General features: G+C 37.3%; 1 protein-coding gene across 11 annotated transcripts in view; it reads right to left on the reverse strand.

Moving 5' to 3' along the window:
• DMXL2 (Dmx like 2) overlaps positions 1-13,920 on the reverse strand; it is a 56,509-nt gene that overhangs the window by 16,805 nt on the left and 25,784 nt on the right. For all 11 annotated transcript variants that reach the window (XR_003923460.2, XM_030014916.2, XM_041123773.1 and 8 more), the window contains 11 exons: positions 13,181-13,300; positions 12,492-12,719; positions 10,086-11,765; positions 8,802-8,912; positions 7,889-8,058; positions 6,459-6,556; positions 6,131-6,296; positions 4,914-5,178; positions 3,086-4,182; positions 1,782-1,973; positions 66-142 (listed from right to left, as the gene is read on the reverse strand). Coding sequence is in view for 10 of the 11 variants with exons in the window: in XM_030014916.2 (XP_029870776.1) it covers positions 66-142; positions 1,782-1,973; positions 3,086-4,182; positions 4,914-5,178; positions 6,131-6,296; positions 6,459-6,556; positions 7,889-8,058; positions 8,802-8,912; positions 10,086-11,765; positions 12,492-12,719; positions 13,181-13,300 (4,204 nt within the window). In the remaining variant the exon portion in view is untranslated. The remainder of the gene's footprint in view (positions 1-65; positions 143-1,781; positions 1,974-3,085; positions 4,183-4,913; positions 5,179-6,130; positions 6,297-6,458; positions 6,557-7,888; positions 8,059-8,801; positions 8,913-10,085; positions 11,766-12,491; positions 12,720-13,180; positions 13,301-13,920) is intronic.

Genomic DNA, 13,920 nt, shown 5'->3' on the forward strand with positions numbered 1-13,920 from the left:
ATTTCCATTTTGGATACACAAAGTATACTCCAAATGTAGGACTGTAAGAACACTTCCATTTTTACCTGTAGCTGTGGCTGTCACATAGTGCTTGATAAATGGATGCAGAAAGCGAAGCTGCTAAAGAATGAAGTGTGTACACCTAAAATAAAAACAGCCAATAAATTATACATAAGTTAGATATAAAAGGTGAGTAAACTACAATTCTTTCTAAACAGCAATAGAAACTTGTTATGCAGGAATGTCCTAGTTTTAACACAAGTGCAGGAAATAGTAACTGAATGTTACTTTAAGTTTACAATACAGTACTTTGAAAATTACAACTGCTTGTTCAAGATAATTTGATTGCAGTCAAAACCTTCTAATATTATGTCAAGATAATTAACTTTATTCTAATATAGAACTGCCACAATGAATGAGTATACTGAAGGAATGATTAAGTATGTCCTGTTATGATAATGAATTTGACAGAATGGTTCTTGAAGCTGTATTATATAACTTTGCAGTTCAATGTAGTAGTAGTTGCTCAATATGCATAAAATACAAAAGTTTGTGTAATCATTGTATGATTGTTTTATCTATAATCTCTTTTTTACCTCAGTTATGTGCTTATAAATTTCCAGAAGTCTCCAGGAGTAACAAGAATAATACTCCGTTATTGCCTCACAATGCAACAGAAACACTCCAGTTCTTAAACAGAAGAAATGCAAGGATTTCTTGGAAAGTCCGATGAAATCCACAGTGTGAAGAAAATGGTACTGTCAAACTGTTAAAAATGTAAACTTTTTTAAACCCACCCTGTGTTCATTTCCAACTTTTCCTACTATCTTTCCATTTAATCAAATGCTAAACCTTAGCTTCAAGCTATGAATTATCTAAGTAGTTGTTTTGCAGTTAGGAGATGTCAGCTCTTCCTTCTGAATTCTCTTTTAAAAGAAAATGCATGTGAAGTATGAGTTTTTAGAGTAAGAAAGATGCTTGCTGTAGCATAATGCAGGATGGAAAAGGAGTCAACTGCTATAACAGAGAAAATGAGATGTAAATGAGCTTGGGTTACAGTTTTAGAAACTTAACTGCCTTGCAGTGGGACAACCCATTTGGTTTCCTAATTTTTCCCTAATTTCATTAGTTAATAGAAATTCAAATTAATTTAATGAATATGAATACTGATCTAAATGTACAAAATAATGATTTATCTTCTTACTAATTAACTGTGTCATAGTCTCAGGCTCTTTGGCTTCCCCGCTCCCCCCCCAACCCTATTTACTGAATCTGAACAGAAGTTATTCACTCCTGAATATGGAGTCAGATAAAGTAATTCACCACAATTCCTTAAAAACCAGTACACTTGAGGAAATTCACGCCTGAGTAAGGTTTACAATATCTATCTTAATAGAAGGTTATATGGTAACTTACAGTCTCCCAATCTCTACTTTCATTAATCTCCCTACAGGATTTGACTAGAATGATAATAATTAGTTAACTTACATGATCGTGTTGTTTTAAGAGCCACGAATTCAGTGTTTTAGCAAACATTCACACTTGGAATAGTTCCCTGAGAATGACCAGAATTTGGATGAAAGGGAACTAAGCGGATTCAAAAAGATGTCAGAAATCAAGTGGTTAACTAGCGTTTTCAGTCACTAGACTTAAGGGAGAAGGTCAGTATTGTGAAAGGGTAAGTGTTGAAAAGTTAACTCAAACACCACATTTTATTTTTCGCATGCTCGCTCCCCATTTTATAAAAAATGATTTAGCATTTCCTGAAAGCTTTTCATTACCTTGACATCTTCAATATTAGGATGTGGTGGCGATTTCATCTGCACAATAGTGTAAAGAATATCATGGATGTGGTTGTTTAAATACAGCACAGGATTAGCTATCACAGTTTTTGTGGATGCTATGCTTGCAGAAAGCAACGGTAGCGTTGTGGGTAATGGAAGTGGAGACTGAAGTTGTTTTACAGTAGTTTCCTGTTTAAAAGAAAAGATTGTATTTAAAATTATTGCTTTCAGAAAAAAGTTTAAAAAAATGATAATTTTACATCTTAAATGTTTTTCCAGGGTTATTTATCCTCTTCCACTGCTGTCTACACAGTACAGACAAGATTTTATTGTGACTGATGTCAAAAGTAAGTTCTTTACTATAATAATATGGATCAGACCTGATAGCCAAGTTTCCTGGAACTCTTTTCAGTTTAGTGCAGGGAAAGCTTTTTTATGTAGTTCATTAGGAAGTGTTGGGATTGTCTATTAAGAAACACTAACTAAAAATGCACTTGCAGTAGCATAAGTTGACATAATACTCACTGGTCTGAGTTTTATAACAGAAGTCAAATTTGCACTAATCCGAGTTCCTCAAGTGGAAACAAACTTTTTTTTTTTTTTTTTTTTTTTATTCTTAAAAGATTGTGCTAAGCCTAGTACCACCAAAACAGTTGTCTACTGCTCCTATTTGAAATGTGAAAAATCGAGGACTAGAGCAAGTTAAATGACTTGCCCAGTATCAGATTATCTGCTGTAGCTCAGGTTAGTCATTTACATTTGCTGGAAAATACTTCTTTTTGTATGAAATAAATGTAGAAAATGTCATAATATAGTAAAAGGGAGCACTACCCTGTCTGACTTGGTATTACTTGTTGAGCCTTGCAGCTAAGACCCCGTTCCTTGTAGCTCCCTTGCATGATTTGCAGAGGTGCAGGGAATGAGATTTTGTCATATTTCAGCAACTGTGAATTTAATTTATTACATAGGTACCCAGAATATTGTGATCAAAATTATAATTTTATTAAAACACACATATAATGCTGCAGCTATAGTATAAACAGCAACATTTATATTCCATAATTATAGGTAGCCTAATCCTCAATGTCATATACAGATTCTTAAGAACCAAATAATCAGGATGTAGAAAAGCAGCACGCTTAAATACCAAGTTCTTTCTCCAAGAACATTAAAATGATCTTGGCCGTAAGACTTGCAGAACATAAGAAGTATCTATCTAGGCACAAACTTAAGTATTTGACAAAAGTGACAGTCCAGAACTGTTCACACTTGTGAATAGAAATTAGTTGAATTTGTTTTACCTGCTGTGACTCTTGCAGCAAGAACTTCAGCTCCATTCTTACAGATGCTAAACCACCACCTTGTGCCCCATGAAGACTACAATAACTTAGAAAAACTCTTAGAAGAGCTTGGTTCTTCTGCAGCCACCACTTTCGTCTTTCAGCATGTTCTCGTTTTGCTTGTAACCTACGTCTTTCTATCTGGTGCCGTTCATACGAACCAATGTCTGGCTTATCCATAATATCATCGTGATCAAGTAGATCCCCATTTACTTTGGTATATGTTTTACAATAGTCTTTGGCCCCTGTGTCATGGTTGCATATTTCATGCATAGCTGCAATCTCTTTTTCAAGCCAGTTGTACAGCTGAAATCTGAGCTTTCCTCCATCTACTTCATAACCTGTAGCCAAAGTCCTCAGTTCAGTCATAAGGATCTTCAAACAGGCTCTGAACTTCAATTGTTCAGCAATAACATCAACCTCAGTGTCTCCTGCATCAGAAATCTCCCCATGTGGTGTTTGTGGGATGTTGGTGTCTGAGTTTCTCTCATCTTCTCCATTCTTAGAATCAGATTTTGAATTTTTCATCATTATACCAACATCCTTGTCCTCTTCGTCTGACCCATTTTTGTCTTCACCCCAATCAAGAGTAAGGGGCTCATCATCAAATTTTACTGCTGGCTGACTCCAGTCAAATTGTGCTGAAGATTCAACAGTGTTCTCCAAAGCAAAGGAAGTTGAAACTGGCTTTGACCAGTCTAGATCACCACTTCCAGCACCATCCCTTACGGCTTTGGAATCTGAAACACCAGCCTGTATTGGAGGACTAGATGGATCTTTCTCTGCAGCTACAGTAGACTTTTTTCTTACTTTTGGAATTTTGGAAAGGACTTCAAGAGCTAGTACAGGGCAGCCCACTTTAAAATGAGCATTTGCAGTAGTGAAGAATAATTTCCTTTCTATAAGATTAATTTTATCAACAAAGCTTTTCTCAGTTTTTAGACCTAAGGTAGCCAAAGTCCCTTCTGGTGAGCTGAAGTATCTTCGGATGAGCAAAGGGTGGGTCCGAAGATAATTGTAAAAACTGAATACCACAGGATTGCATGACTTGACAATAACTAAGGAATTAAACAGATATGACATCTATTGAAAATAGCTTTAAAATGGTATTATTCTGTTTTGCAGTATTTCCTGCATTACAGAGATTTATCAAAACACAATAACAAAGACAGTTTTGGGTCTAGCTGCCAAAGCAAAATTAAAGAATTACTTATTCCCCCCAAAAAGATTAAAGGTATGAGCTGGATGAGTAGAAAGATACTGAATTCTCTCATTTGCCTCACTGTTATACTCCACTCAGCTAAGCCTAAAAAAAGCTGAGGTAATCAGCCAGGTAGAGATTTCCCCAAGGGAGGAAATATGCCACAGAAACCTATGTAGCCACCTGTCACTTAACATTAGTCTCAGAAGAGACAGGATAGGAAATCCTGCTATAGAACACTGCTAATTCCTAGAAGGAAGAATGAGACTTTAAGTCCACTGGAATAAAGACTAGCCAGCATTCAGTAGAGAGGTATTATAGGGAAGTACCCAACAAAGGCGGCCCTCCTGAGCTTATCTGACAGCAGAACTAAGTTTGGTATTGGGGGTTGGAGACAAGTCCTTAGAATAAATTGGATTTTTTTTTTTTTTTTTTTTTTTTAAGGAGTAGAAATTGAGTGGGCCAGTACAGAAGCCATTTAATGATTTCAGCATAATGGCAGGGACTGCATACATACACAGAAACTATTTCTCCTTCTCTACTTTGTCTTAATAAGTTTGTCCCATCAGGCTAACGTTTTTCCCTTACCTGGGTTTTCATCATCATCTTTAGGTGTTTGTTCCAATAATGTGTCCAGTGCTCTAGTGTAATCTTTCATTATCCAGTATGCAATGCTTCTCAGAAATGGATCAGGATGCAATTTAGTACAGCTGAACCCAGTTCCATCCTTATGGCAACCCAGAATCTTTTCATAAAGAATGGAGGTGTATGTGACAGAGGTTTCAAACTCTGATTCATATAAACGAGCAATAACCATAGCCAACTGGATGTCTTCCATTTTCTCAAGGCACACCTACGATAAGAAGTGGGGAAAAGATTGCTTTATGAGGGAAAGGTAGTTCTTTAAAATAACAGTGAAGGGAATAGGAATATATGTTTACAGAACAGATAATTTTTTCTCATCATATCTGTTCTTTGGGTCAAAAATGTGGTAAGTGATATATATCTAAGTAACATATTTTCTTCCATATTTGGAAAGAAATGTACTTTCTTCTATTTCAGGAATTATCATATGCATAGCAGTACATCAGCATGTCAAAAATTAATATGGCAGAAGTAAAGATGTTTATTTTTATTCTACCTAGTAGAATAAACATAACTTCCAACTTTAATGTTAATAGTAAGATATTCTTCACACTGTCTCATCTGCAGAATTAACCTCTGAGGAAAATTCTTTACATTCTCAGGTGAAGACAAACATACTGCATGTAAATAGGCAGGATAACTAAAGGTTCTCTAATTCCCATTCTCTTCTGAGAGGTACTGCTTAGGTTATGATCCTGCTTACAGCTCTCGCCTCCCTTGTGGCAGGCAACATCACAGCTCCACTAAAAAGGGATCCTAGGGCTGCTTCAGAAGAGAACTCTGACTACTTTTTTTACTTAAAGTTGTAACAATAGGTCATGCAGAATAGCTGGAGGCTGAGCAGAGTGCTACAGCTTAACTGTGCTGATCAGACAGAAAGTTTTGCCAGAAGGGTCATGACTGGTATTCCCAAGAGTGCTTCCACTGAGGACTGATCTATCTGAACAATTATTCTGGCCTTCAGATCAGCTTCCAAGCTGCTTTTCACAGTAGTGCGGAGGTAAATGCTATGTCTGCAGGGCACAAGGGGATCATGTGTGGACATACCATACCATTTGTGCTGTCACAATTTGTGAAAACATCAGCAGAGAATAGCTTGTAAGGATGCAGTTACATAGGTCAAATTAGAAACTGAATCTTAATTTCGCAAAAGTAGATACCTCTATAGCATCTTTCAGTGAACCTGCTAGCAAGAAAAATGCAGCTGATTGTTCAAAGCGTTGTTTTCCCAACAAAGCAAAAGCATTTTTTAAAGCAGCTTTGCGCCATCTATCTTCACTGAAGTTGTGGCTGAAAAAGGCAGTCATCTTTTCATCATGCTGGGACCTGCATAAAGAAATGCAATGTGTACATCTACTTATTATATAACCTTAGCATACAATCACTCAAACAACATCACTTTAAATTAAACTCTAATCTTGAATAAATTCTGCTTTGCATTGCTGGTTCAATTAAGATTTAATCAAACTTACAGTTAGCAGAACTTACCTAAACAGACCCCACACCACTGCCTTTTTCTTCATAGCAAGGTAAAAGAGTGCAGCATCTAAGGCATCATTGTTCCTCTGGAATGAAGCTTTTGCAACCTGTAGTAAACAAAACCTACTATTATTACTGAAAATATAAAGGCTGCTTTTAGCTAAATAACATATGTTCTCTGTCAGGGAGGATGATCTAGGTGACTGTATTATTTCTACAAAGCAACAATAATTTCTGTCAGAACATTTTATTCATATGTGACAGCTCTCATTACACTGTAAATGTTCTTAAGAGTCAGAAAAACAGCAGCACTGCAGATAGTAACCCCTCTCAACCACAGTGGGACATTACAAATGTGCAAATAAAAATCTTCTCTTTAAAAATGTTACAGTAACTCATGCTATTAGGTGAAATTCCTCTCGCAATCCATTATTTCCATATACTTAAGCTAATACAAGTATTTTTTTTAATGAACACTAGTTTTTGTATAGGACTCAGAGATGTAATTGCATTTGATTTGGAGTACTAGGATAATTAAGTTTGCTCCTGGGTTCTTTTGAGTATCCTGTAAATTTTTTAAAAGTATTTTTACAACAGATGACTTGGAAATTCAGTAAACTAGTAAGTATTTCTCTGCCACAGACCATTTCAGAGATTGCATTATTTGTTGTAATACAAAGCTAAAGCTAGTAATTATTCAAATCCACCAAACTTCAAGTTACAAGAAAGCTGAAATTCTTATTAAAGCAAGGATTTAAATCTCATTGGTAGCTATGGGAAACAGTTTTAGATATTATCCAAAATGATATTGCATTTTATCCATTATTAGACCTCCCATAAGAATACTCTGCCTGCAAATGAGATTTGGTGTTATTTTGGTTTTACATAATATAGGTGCATATTTCTGTGAAACAGTGATTTTGTGACTCTTCAGAAGAGTAAAACCTGCATTTATTTGCAGTTCAGATCTATGTTCTATAGTACTCCATTATAAAAAATAGAAAATTTGCAAAAAGACCCTTTATATAGTTTTTATTGACTAATATTTTTAGATATATTTATTTCTTAAATAAAACCCACTACTGAACTCAAAGCATAATTCCCTGTTTAATCTACAGATATATACTGTCTCATCTATCTGAACACAAGGTTATTCTCAAAATAGAGTACTTAATATGACCTTTAACATACCGTAAAGTATGGGGGGGAGAAATTAGGTGCTTCAGAAATGGCTTTTCCCTAGATCAGTTGTATTATATCTTACTATTGAATAATGAAATTTGTAAGCCAGGACTACCAACATCAGTTGGCATAAAAAAACCTAGTTATACAGTCTCCTGGCTGGGCTGGAGTACAAAGGAATCTGCTATATACAAGTCACCATGGATATCTGTTGAGATAACAGCATGTAACTATCATTTGTAAGCAATAAGAAGTACCTTCTCAATGCACCTTCGGAGTGTGTTGATATTCCTGACCCACCAACCAATACCCATAGCTCTTAATTCAGACCACTGTGGGTCTCCCTTCTGGATAGCAGGAATCATATTGATCAACTCCTCCTCAGCCTCAGAATGAAAAGCCCATGCAAAATGGCAAGTAGATAGGCCTAAACAATAACATAATAAAATTCAGAAGATTAAGACTTGTTAATAAGCAAATGGAATATGTCAGAGATGCAAAGTGGGATCACCAACCCAAGAGTTAGGTAGATCTGAGAGAGACTGTTTCCCTCAACAGGAAGTAGAGCTGCTAAAGGAACAGCTGAAATATCTTTTTGCTCACTAGGGATGTCCTCTCCTCAGTGCTTCTTCCATCATTTTTCAGAACCGCATTCGTATTTGTACTAGAGTTATATGGCGAAAGACTGAAGGAAAAATATTCTGTTATCACAGAGGCAGACCCATTCTGGGCCAGAAAGCTTTCTCTCTGCTGTTTAGGTGGTACCTGCTTTTCTTTCCTGTATTTCACAACCTGCTGTCATGAAAACAGTAAAATAATCTTTAAGGTAAGATATAGCCGTGCTTATGTAAAGCAATATTTTCATTCATCCAGCAGAAACAATGAAATATATATAAAATCTGTATGTCATCTGGTTGAGGAACTTATTCATTCCTCAAACTGAATGGGGCAGAATCTTTCTTCTGTTCTACAGCTATACTTTTTTTGCTATTCAGTGCATGTAGGGAAGCCTATACTAAGCCTTTGCAAGATAAGGGTGTTAGTGGAATAGATATAATCTAAAATGAATATGCAGATAATAGAAATATCATAATATTATAGATCAAAAATAACCAGATCCTGTCAACTCAAGTGGATCAAATGAAAGCAATACTTCGCCCTAAGAATTACCTTGGTGAAGCAGCTGAACTCGATACAGAGGTGGGAGTGATGTCAGAAGGCAGGTGTGCAAGCGCATAGCCAACAAATATCGTAAGCCACATTCATCTAAGGTATCTCTTCCTGTGAAATATAAAATACTGACTTTTCAACATGCAGGTGACCACAAGGGGCATATATACAACTTACCATATGCAGTATGTGAGAAATGTATGTTTCTAAACTTGCTGAGAACCTGAACTACAAGTTATTTATTATGTATGAAAGATAAGTAGAGATTTTGCAGACGACACTAAGTTGGGAGGCAGGGTCGATCTGCTTGAGGGTAGGGAGGCTCTACAGAGAGATCTGGACAGGCTGGATCGATGGGCTGAGGCCAATCGTATGAAGTTCAACAAGGCCAAGTGCCAGTTCCTGCACTTTGGTCACAACAACCCCATGCAGCGCTACAGGCTTGGGGAAGAGTGGCTGGAAAGCTGCCCAGCCAAAAAGGACCTGGGGGTGCTGGTTGACAGCCGGCTGAATATGAGCCAGCAGTGTGCCCAGGTGGCCAAGAAGGCCAATCGCATCCTGGCCTGCATCAGAAATAGTGTGGCCAGCAGGAACAGGGAGGTGGTTGTTCCCCTGTACTCAGCACTGGTGAGGCCACACCTTGAGTGCTGTGTTCAGTTTTGGGCCCCTCACTACAGGAAAGACATGGAGTTGCTGGAGCGTGTTCAGAGGAGGGCAACCAAGTTGGTGAGGGGCCTGGAGCACAAGTCTTATGAGGAGTGGCTGGGGGAACTGGGGCTGTTCAGTCTAGAAAAGAGGAGGCTGAGGGGAGACCGTATTGCTCTCTACAACTACCTGAAAGGGGGTTGTAGTGAGGTGGGTGTTGGTCTCTTCTGTCAGGTGGCTGGAGATAGGACAAGAGGAAATGGCCTCAAGTTGAGGCAAGGGAGATTTAGGTTAGGTATTAGGAAAAAATTTTTTACTGAGAGGGTTGTCAAACATTGGAACGGGCTGCCCAGGGAAGTGGTTGAGTCACCATCCCTGGAGGTATTCAAAAAGCGAGTGGACAGGGTACTTCAGGACATGGGCTTGGTTAATGGTTGGACTCGATGATCTTGAAGGTCTTTTCCAACCTAAATGATTCTATGATTCTGATTCATATTTAAGTGTCTTTCTTTCTTTCTGCATCTAATCTGAATAACCAATGCTAGCTTTCAGCTTTGTTATCCCAAAATACCCAAGGACTAAGTTTACCTTTGCTGAGAAGAAAACGAATGTTAATTCAGTAATATGTCAGTTACTAACCTGAGTAATTCTTATCTCTGTTCTCATCTAGTTCAGTGCTTGTCGTGGCCACAGTGTCTGCCAAAGCTACAAGGAACATCTGCTCCAGTCGAGTGAGGCCTGGCAGACTTGAGTGCATCAGATGGCTTGAAAGGACACTAGCATGTTCTCGACCAAAGTAAGTTGGACCATACTGTGACAGATTAATAACTTTTGATTTACTCTCCCTCTTTTCAGGCTCAAAATCAATGAAGTCTTCAGTTGTAACAGGCTGAATCTGGAATAGATCCGAGTACTGATCCTCTGTTTTTCTCTTAGCATGATCTTCAGAGCCCTGAGGTATTTTAGAAGTTTCTTCAGAAACATAAGTGGCATCTTGATCTGCAGCAAGCAGTGCATACAGTGGCAGTGGGGGAATTGAGTCTATCTCTGTGTAGTCTCGAGTACCATCTTTTCCAGCTGTGATGGTATCCTTTGCAGTACTACCGCTTACACTAATGGTGCGAGAAAGATGGCGTTTAGGACCAGTTCCTTCTCCAGCTTCTGTGTCTTTAACTATTGCAACTTCTCCTGCAATACATTTAACTAAATGCGATAGAATGGCTTTGGCTCGGCGAACTTTACCCAGATCCATAAGTTCTAATAACTGGGTTGGATGATACTGGGGTAGAGTAGGTGAAAGAACATGAGCAGCTTCAAAAAGGCCACCATCCTGAATTACAGTTGGAGTGCCAAAAACATCATCCACAATACCTGCCCCATCAATTACACTGGTCTTCTTCACTATCAAGCTTGTTTTGAGTGGATCTTGTGTTGTTGAGTCTTCAGTAGTAAAAACATCACTTTCTCCGTCACCAAATTTGACAGCATGTTTCCACTGGGCATAAACATGCATTTCACAGTCCATTCCCACTACCAGTATACCATCTCTCACCCAGGACAGAGAAACAGGCAGTGAAGGAGTGCCATCTACAGATGATACCAAATCAATTGATCTAAGCAACACCCACTTTGACTTTATACCTTGTTTTATGCTACCACCTAGTGGTAAAGTAATGACAGCTACTCCCTCTTTGCTGCTAGTTTGATCTGTTACAATTCCTGAAAGTCTTCCGTACATGAAGATGTTGGCACCAACTCCAACTGTCAATATATGTGAACCATCTTCTTTTGATACCCAGTCCAAATGCACCAAATGCTTGATACTGGGCACCAGGTATTTGTCTTTATTCAAAAAAGCATCTGATTTACTGTAAACAAATAAATTACTATCTACACTGACCCTCGAATCAAGTACACTTCCAACCTTAACTAAATCATCCAGATGAATTGTCTGTTCCAAAACCCATTCTGATCCTCCTGTAGACTCACATTCAAGTATACAAACATGCATGGAAAATTCTTTGGACACAAAACCATTATGCTGTATGGGTTGTTTGTATGCTACTGCAAGACGTCCTGTGTAAGAACAGCTAACGGCAACTGGCCTCCCTACTATGCTCACTGTACTGCTGTTGTCTTCTCCTTCATCATTCATTAAAGGCCATTTTCTCCAATGATATGTTTCCCTTTCTTCATTTTTGCTGTTTAGGTCTGTCTCTACAGTACATCTCCAGAACCGCACTCTGTTGTCTGAACATGATGTTACTATCAAATAAGGTGCAAGGCAGACTGGGTATATTGATGAAGAACTCAGGTGACCTGAAGTTAGAACAAACATATTTAGTTTTAGTAATACAAAGTAGAATGCCTATATGAAAAAGGCAGACATAACACTGTCTAACTACTGACAGAGCGCTTTACAACCTGGTATTATTTTTCTAATTTGGAGTTGGGTAGGGCAAATGTATTGAGACTGGTAACAGTCTTGCAGCTTGAACATTACTAATCATCTGCATTTCTGGTCACTATTCAAAGAAGATAAGCTGGAACTGAACTAATTCAGAGTAGGGTTGGTAGAATAATGACAGGAATACAAAGCCTTAATCAGGTGAGATTAAGGAGGTTAATATTAAGTTCATATAGCCTACAAAAATGAAACCTAAGAGGGTTCCTAAGATAGGAAAGACATAAAAAGACAAAGAAGGTGTAAGTGCATCAGGTAAAAAAAGCACTATATACCCAACACATTAATGCTGGCCGATGAACAAGCAGGTATAAATTGTTCATTAATAAATAAGGGATAGAAGTTAAGTTTCCAACTACTAGAGCATTAAGTGTCAGGAACAGCTTTCCAGTGGGGACTTGATACATTTGTGAAAGAGCAACATGACAACGTCATAATGATTTGAGAGAGCCTCTTTAGTCCTGCATTCCCTGTATCAGTAAATCAGAATGTGATAGGCTGAGGAGATAAAATCCTAGAAATATAAACTAGGAGGTAAAATTAGTGGACCAACTGGATAGAAAAAAAAATGTTAAATTCACCTGCTGATGGAGTTGCTCTTATTACTTCTACACCAACAGGAAGATCCAGAGGTTGGCTATACACAAGTCTGGAGCTCAGAATGAGTTTACTAGCAGTCTGAAGATTAGCAATTGATGAAGATCGTGGAATGGGACTTATGCCAGGTGATACATCCGGAGAAGAATCCACAGTCTTTTGCTCAGGTACACTAAGCTTATTCTCTGATGAAGTAGCTTCAGTTGGTTTTGCTATATGAAAAAAAATTGCCAAAAGTGTTAAAATTGTTTATAAGTAAGGACAAGGCATGAATGTCCTATAACCAGATTTATTTTTTTAGCAGTGCTTAAGCCACATATTAAATTATATGGCGTGTGCAGGCTGCGTTAGTTTTATTGCATGCTGTGACTATTCATTTTAAGATACCCGTAACATTCTGAAATACTGATAGTTTAAAATAAAGAATCCAGTGCTTAAGTACATTACTCACCCTATCAACTAATTTTTATATTGCTATTGGTATAGAATGCAACCGACATTTGTAAAGAATCTTACTGCTTCTATTGCATTGATAAATTATTTCAAAGATTCCTGACTTTGAGGCTTCTGCTTGACAAAGGTGACATAATTTGTTTTAAAATAAACCACCAAGCTTTACTTTAAATAATATGAAAGAAATGTCTGTCTAAGAAAATTATAGTCACTCACTCACCTAAACAGGCTTGCACAGATTTGAGATGAAGATGCCACATCTGAAGAACAGAGCAGCCATTACTATCTTTTTCAATTACTACTAGGTAGAACTTTTCTGAGAAAGGTGGTGGACGATACCCTGTAATTAAACCTATTATCACTATCATGAAGTTTATGTTCAACATAAATAATTTTCAGTAACAGAATACTCTCTAAAAATTGATACTAAAAAACCCGTTTTCCTCTTTGAAAGAAATTGCTTGATTATTAAACAAAATATTCAAACAGTACCATTAATAACATTTTTAATCAACATTTTGTTTGCTAGTGGCTACAGAAGAATTACAAAAATAACAAGAGAGACTGACTTACAGACAACCTGAGTATTAGTGGCAAATCTAATTTTAGATATATTTGGTCTCCCAGTCAGTCTGAACTATTTTGCTAGATTGTAAAAACTCTTTTCCACCTGCCTGCTTTCTTCCTTTTTCTTTTAAAGTTTTAAGTCTACTACCAAATTCCCCGGTTACTTTCTATTGTATTAACTCAGAAGTCAGATATATTCACCTTATCACTTGGAACAACATATTGATGCAGAAAATACACTTCTGTTTTATTTTGTACACATTTTTTACATATAATATACAGCATTGTGAAAAATACTTTGCCAGATAAGTTAAAATGTTTCACTCTAAGCAAATTACCTTTAATACCATTAATATGTAAACAACAATTCATACGAGAAACATGAAACAGCCA

Source organism: Aquila chrysaetos, chromosome 5, assembly GCF_900496995.4.
Source record: "Aquila chrysaetos chrysaetos chromosome 5, bAquChr1.4, whole genome shotgun sequence".
In the NCBI taxonomy this organism is placed as follows: Eukaryota; Metazoa; Chordata; class Aves; order Accipitriformes; family Accipitridae; genus Aquila; species Aquila chrysaetos.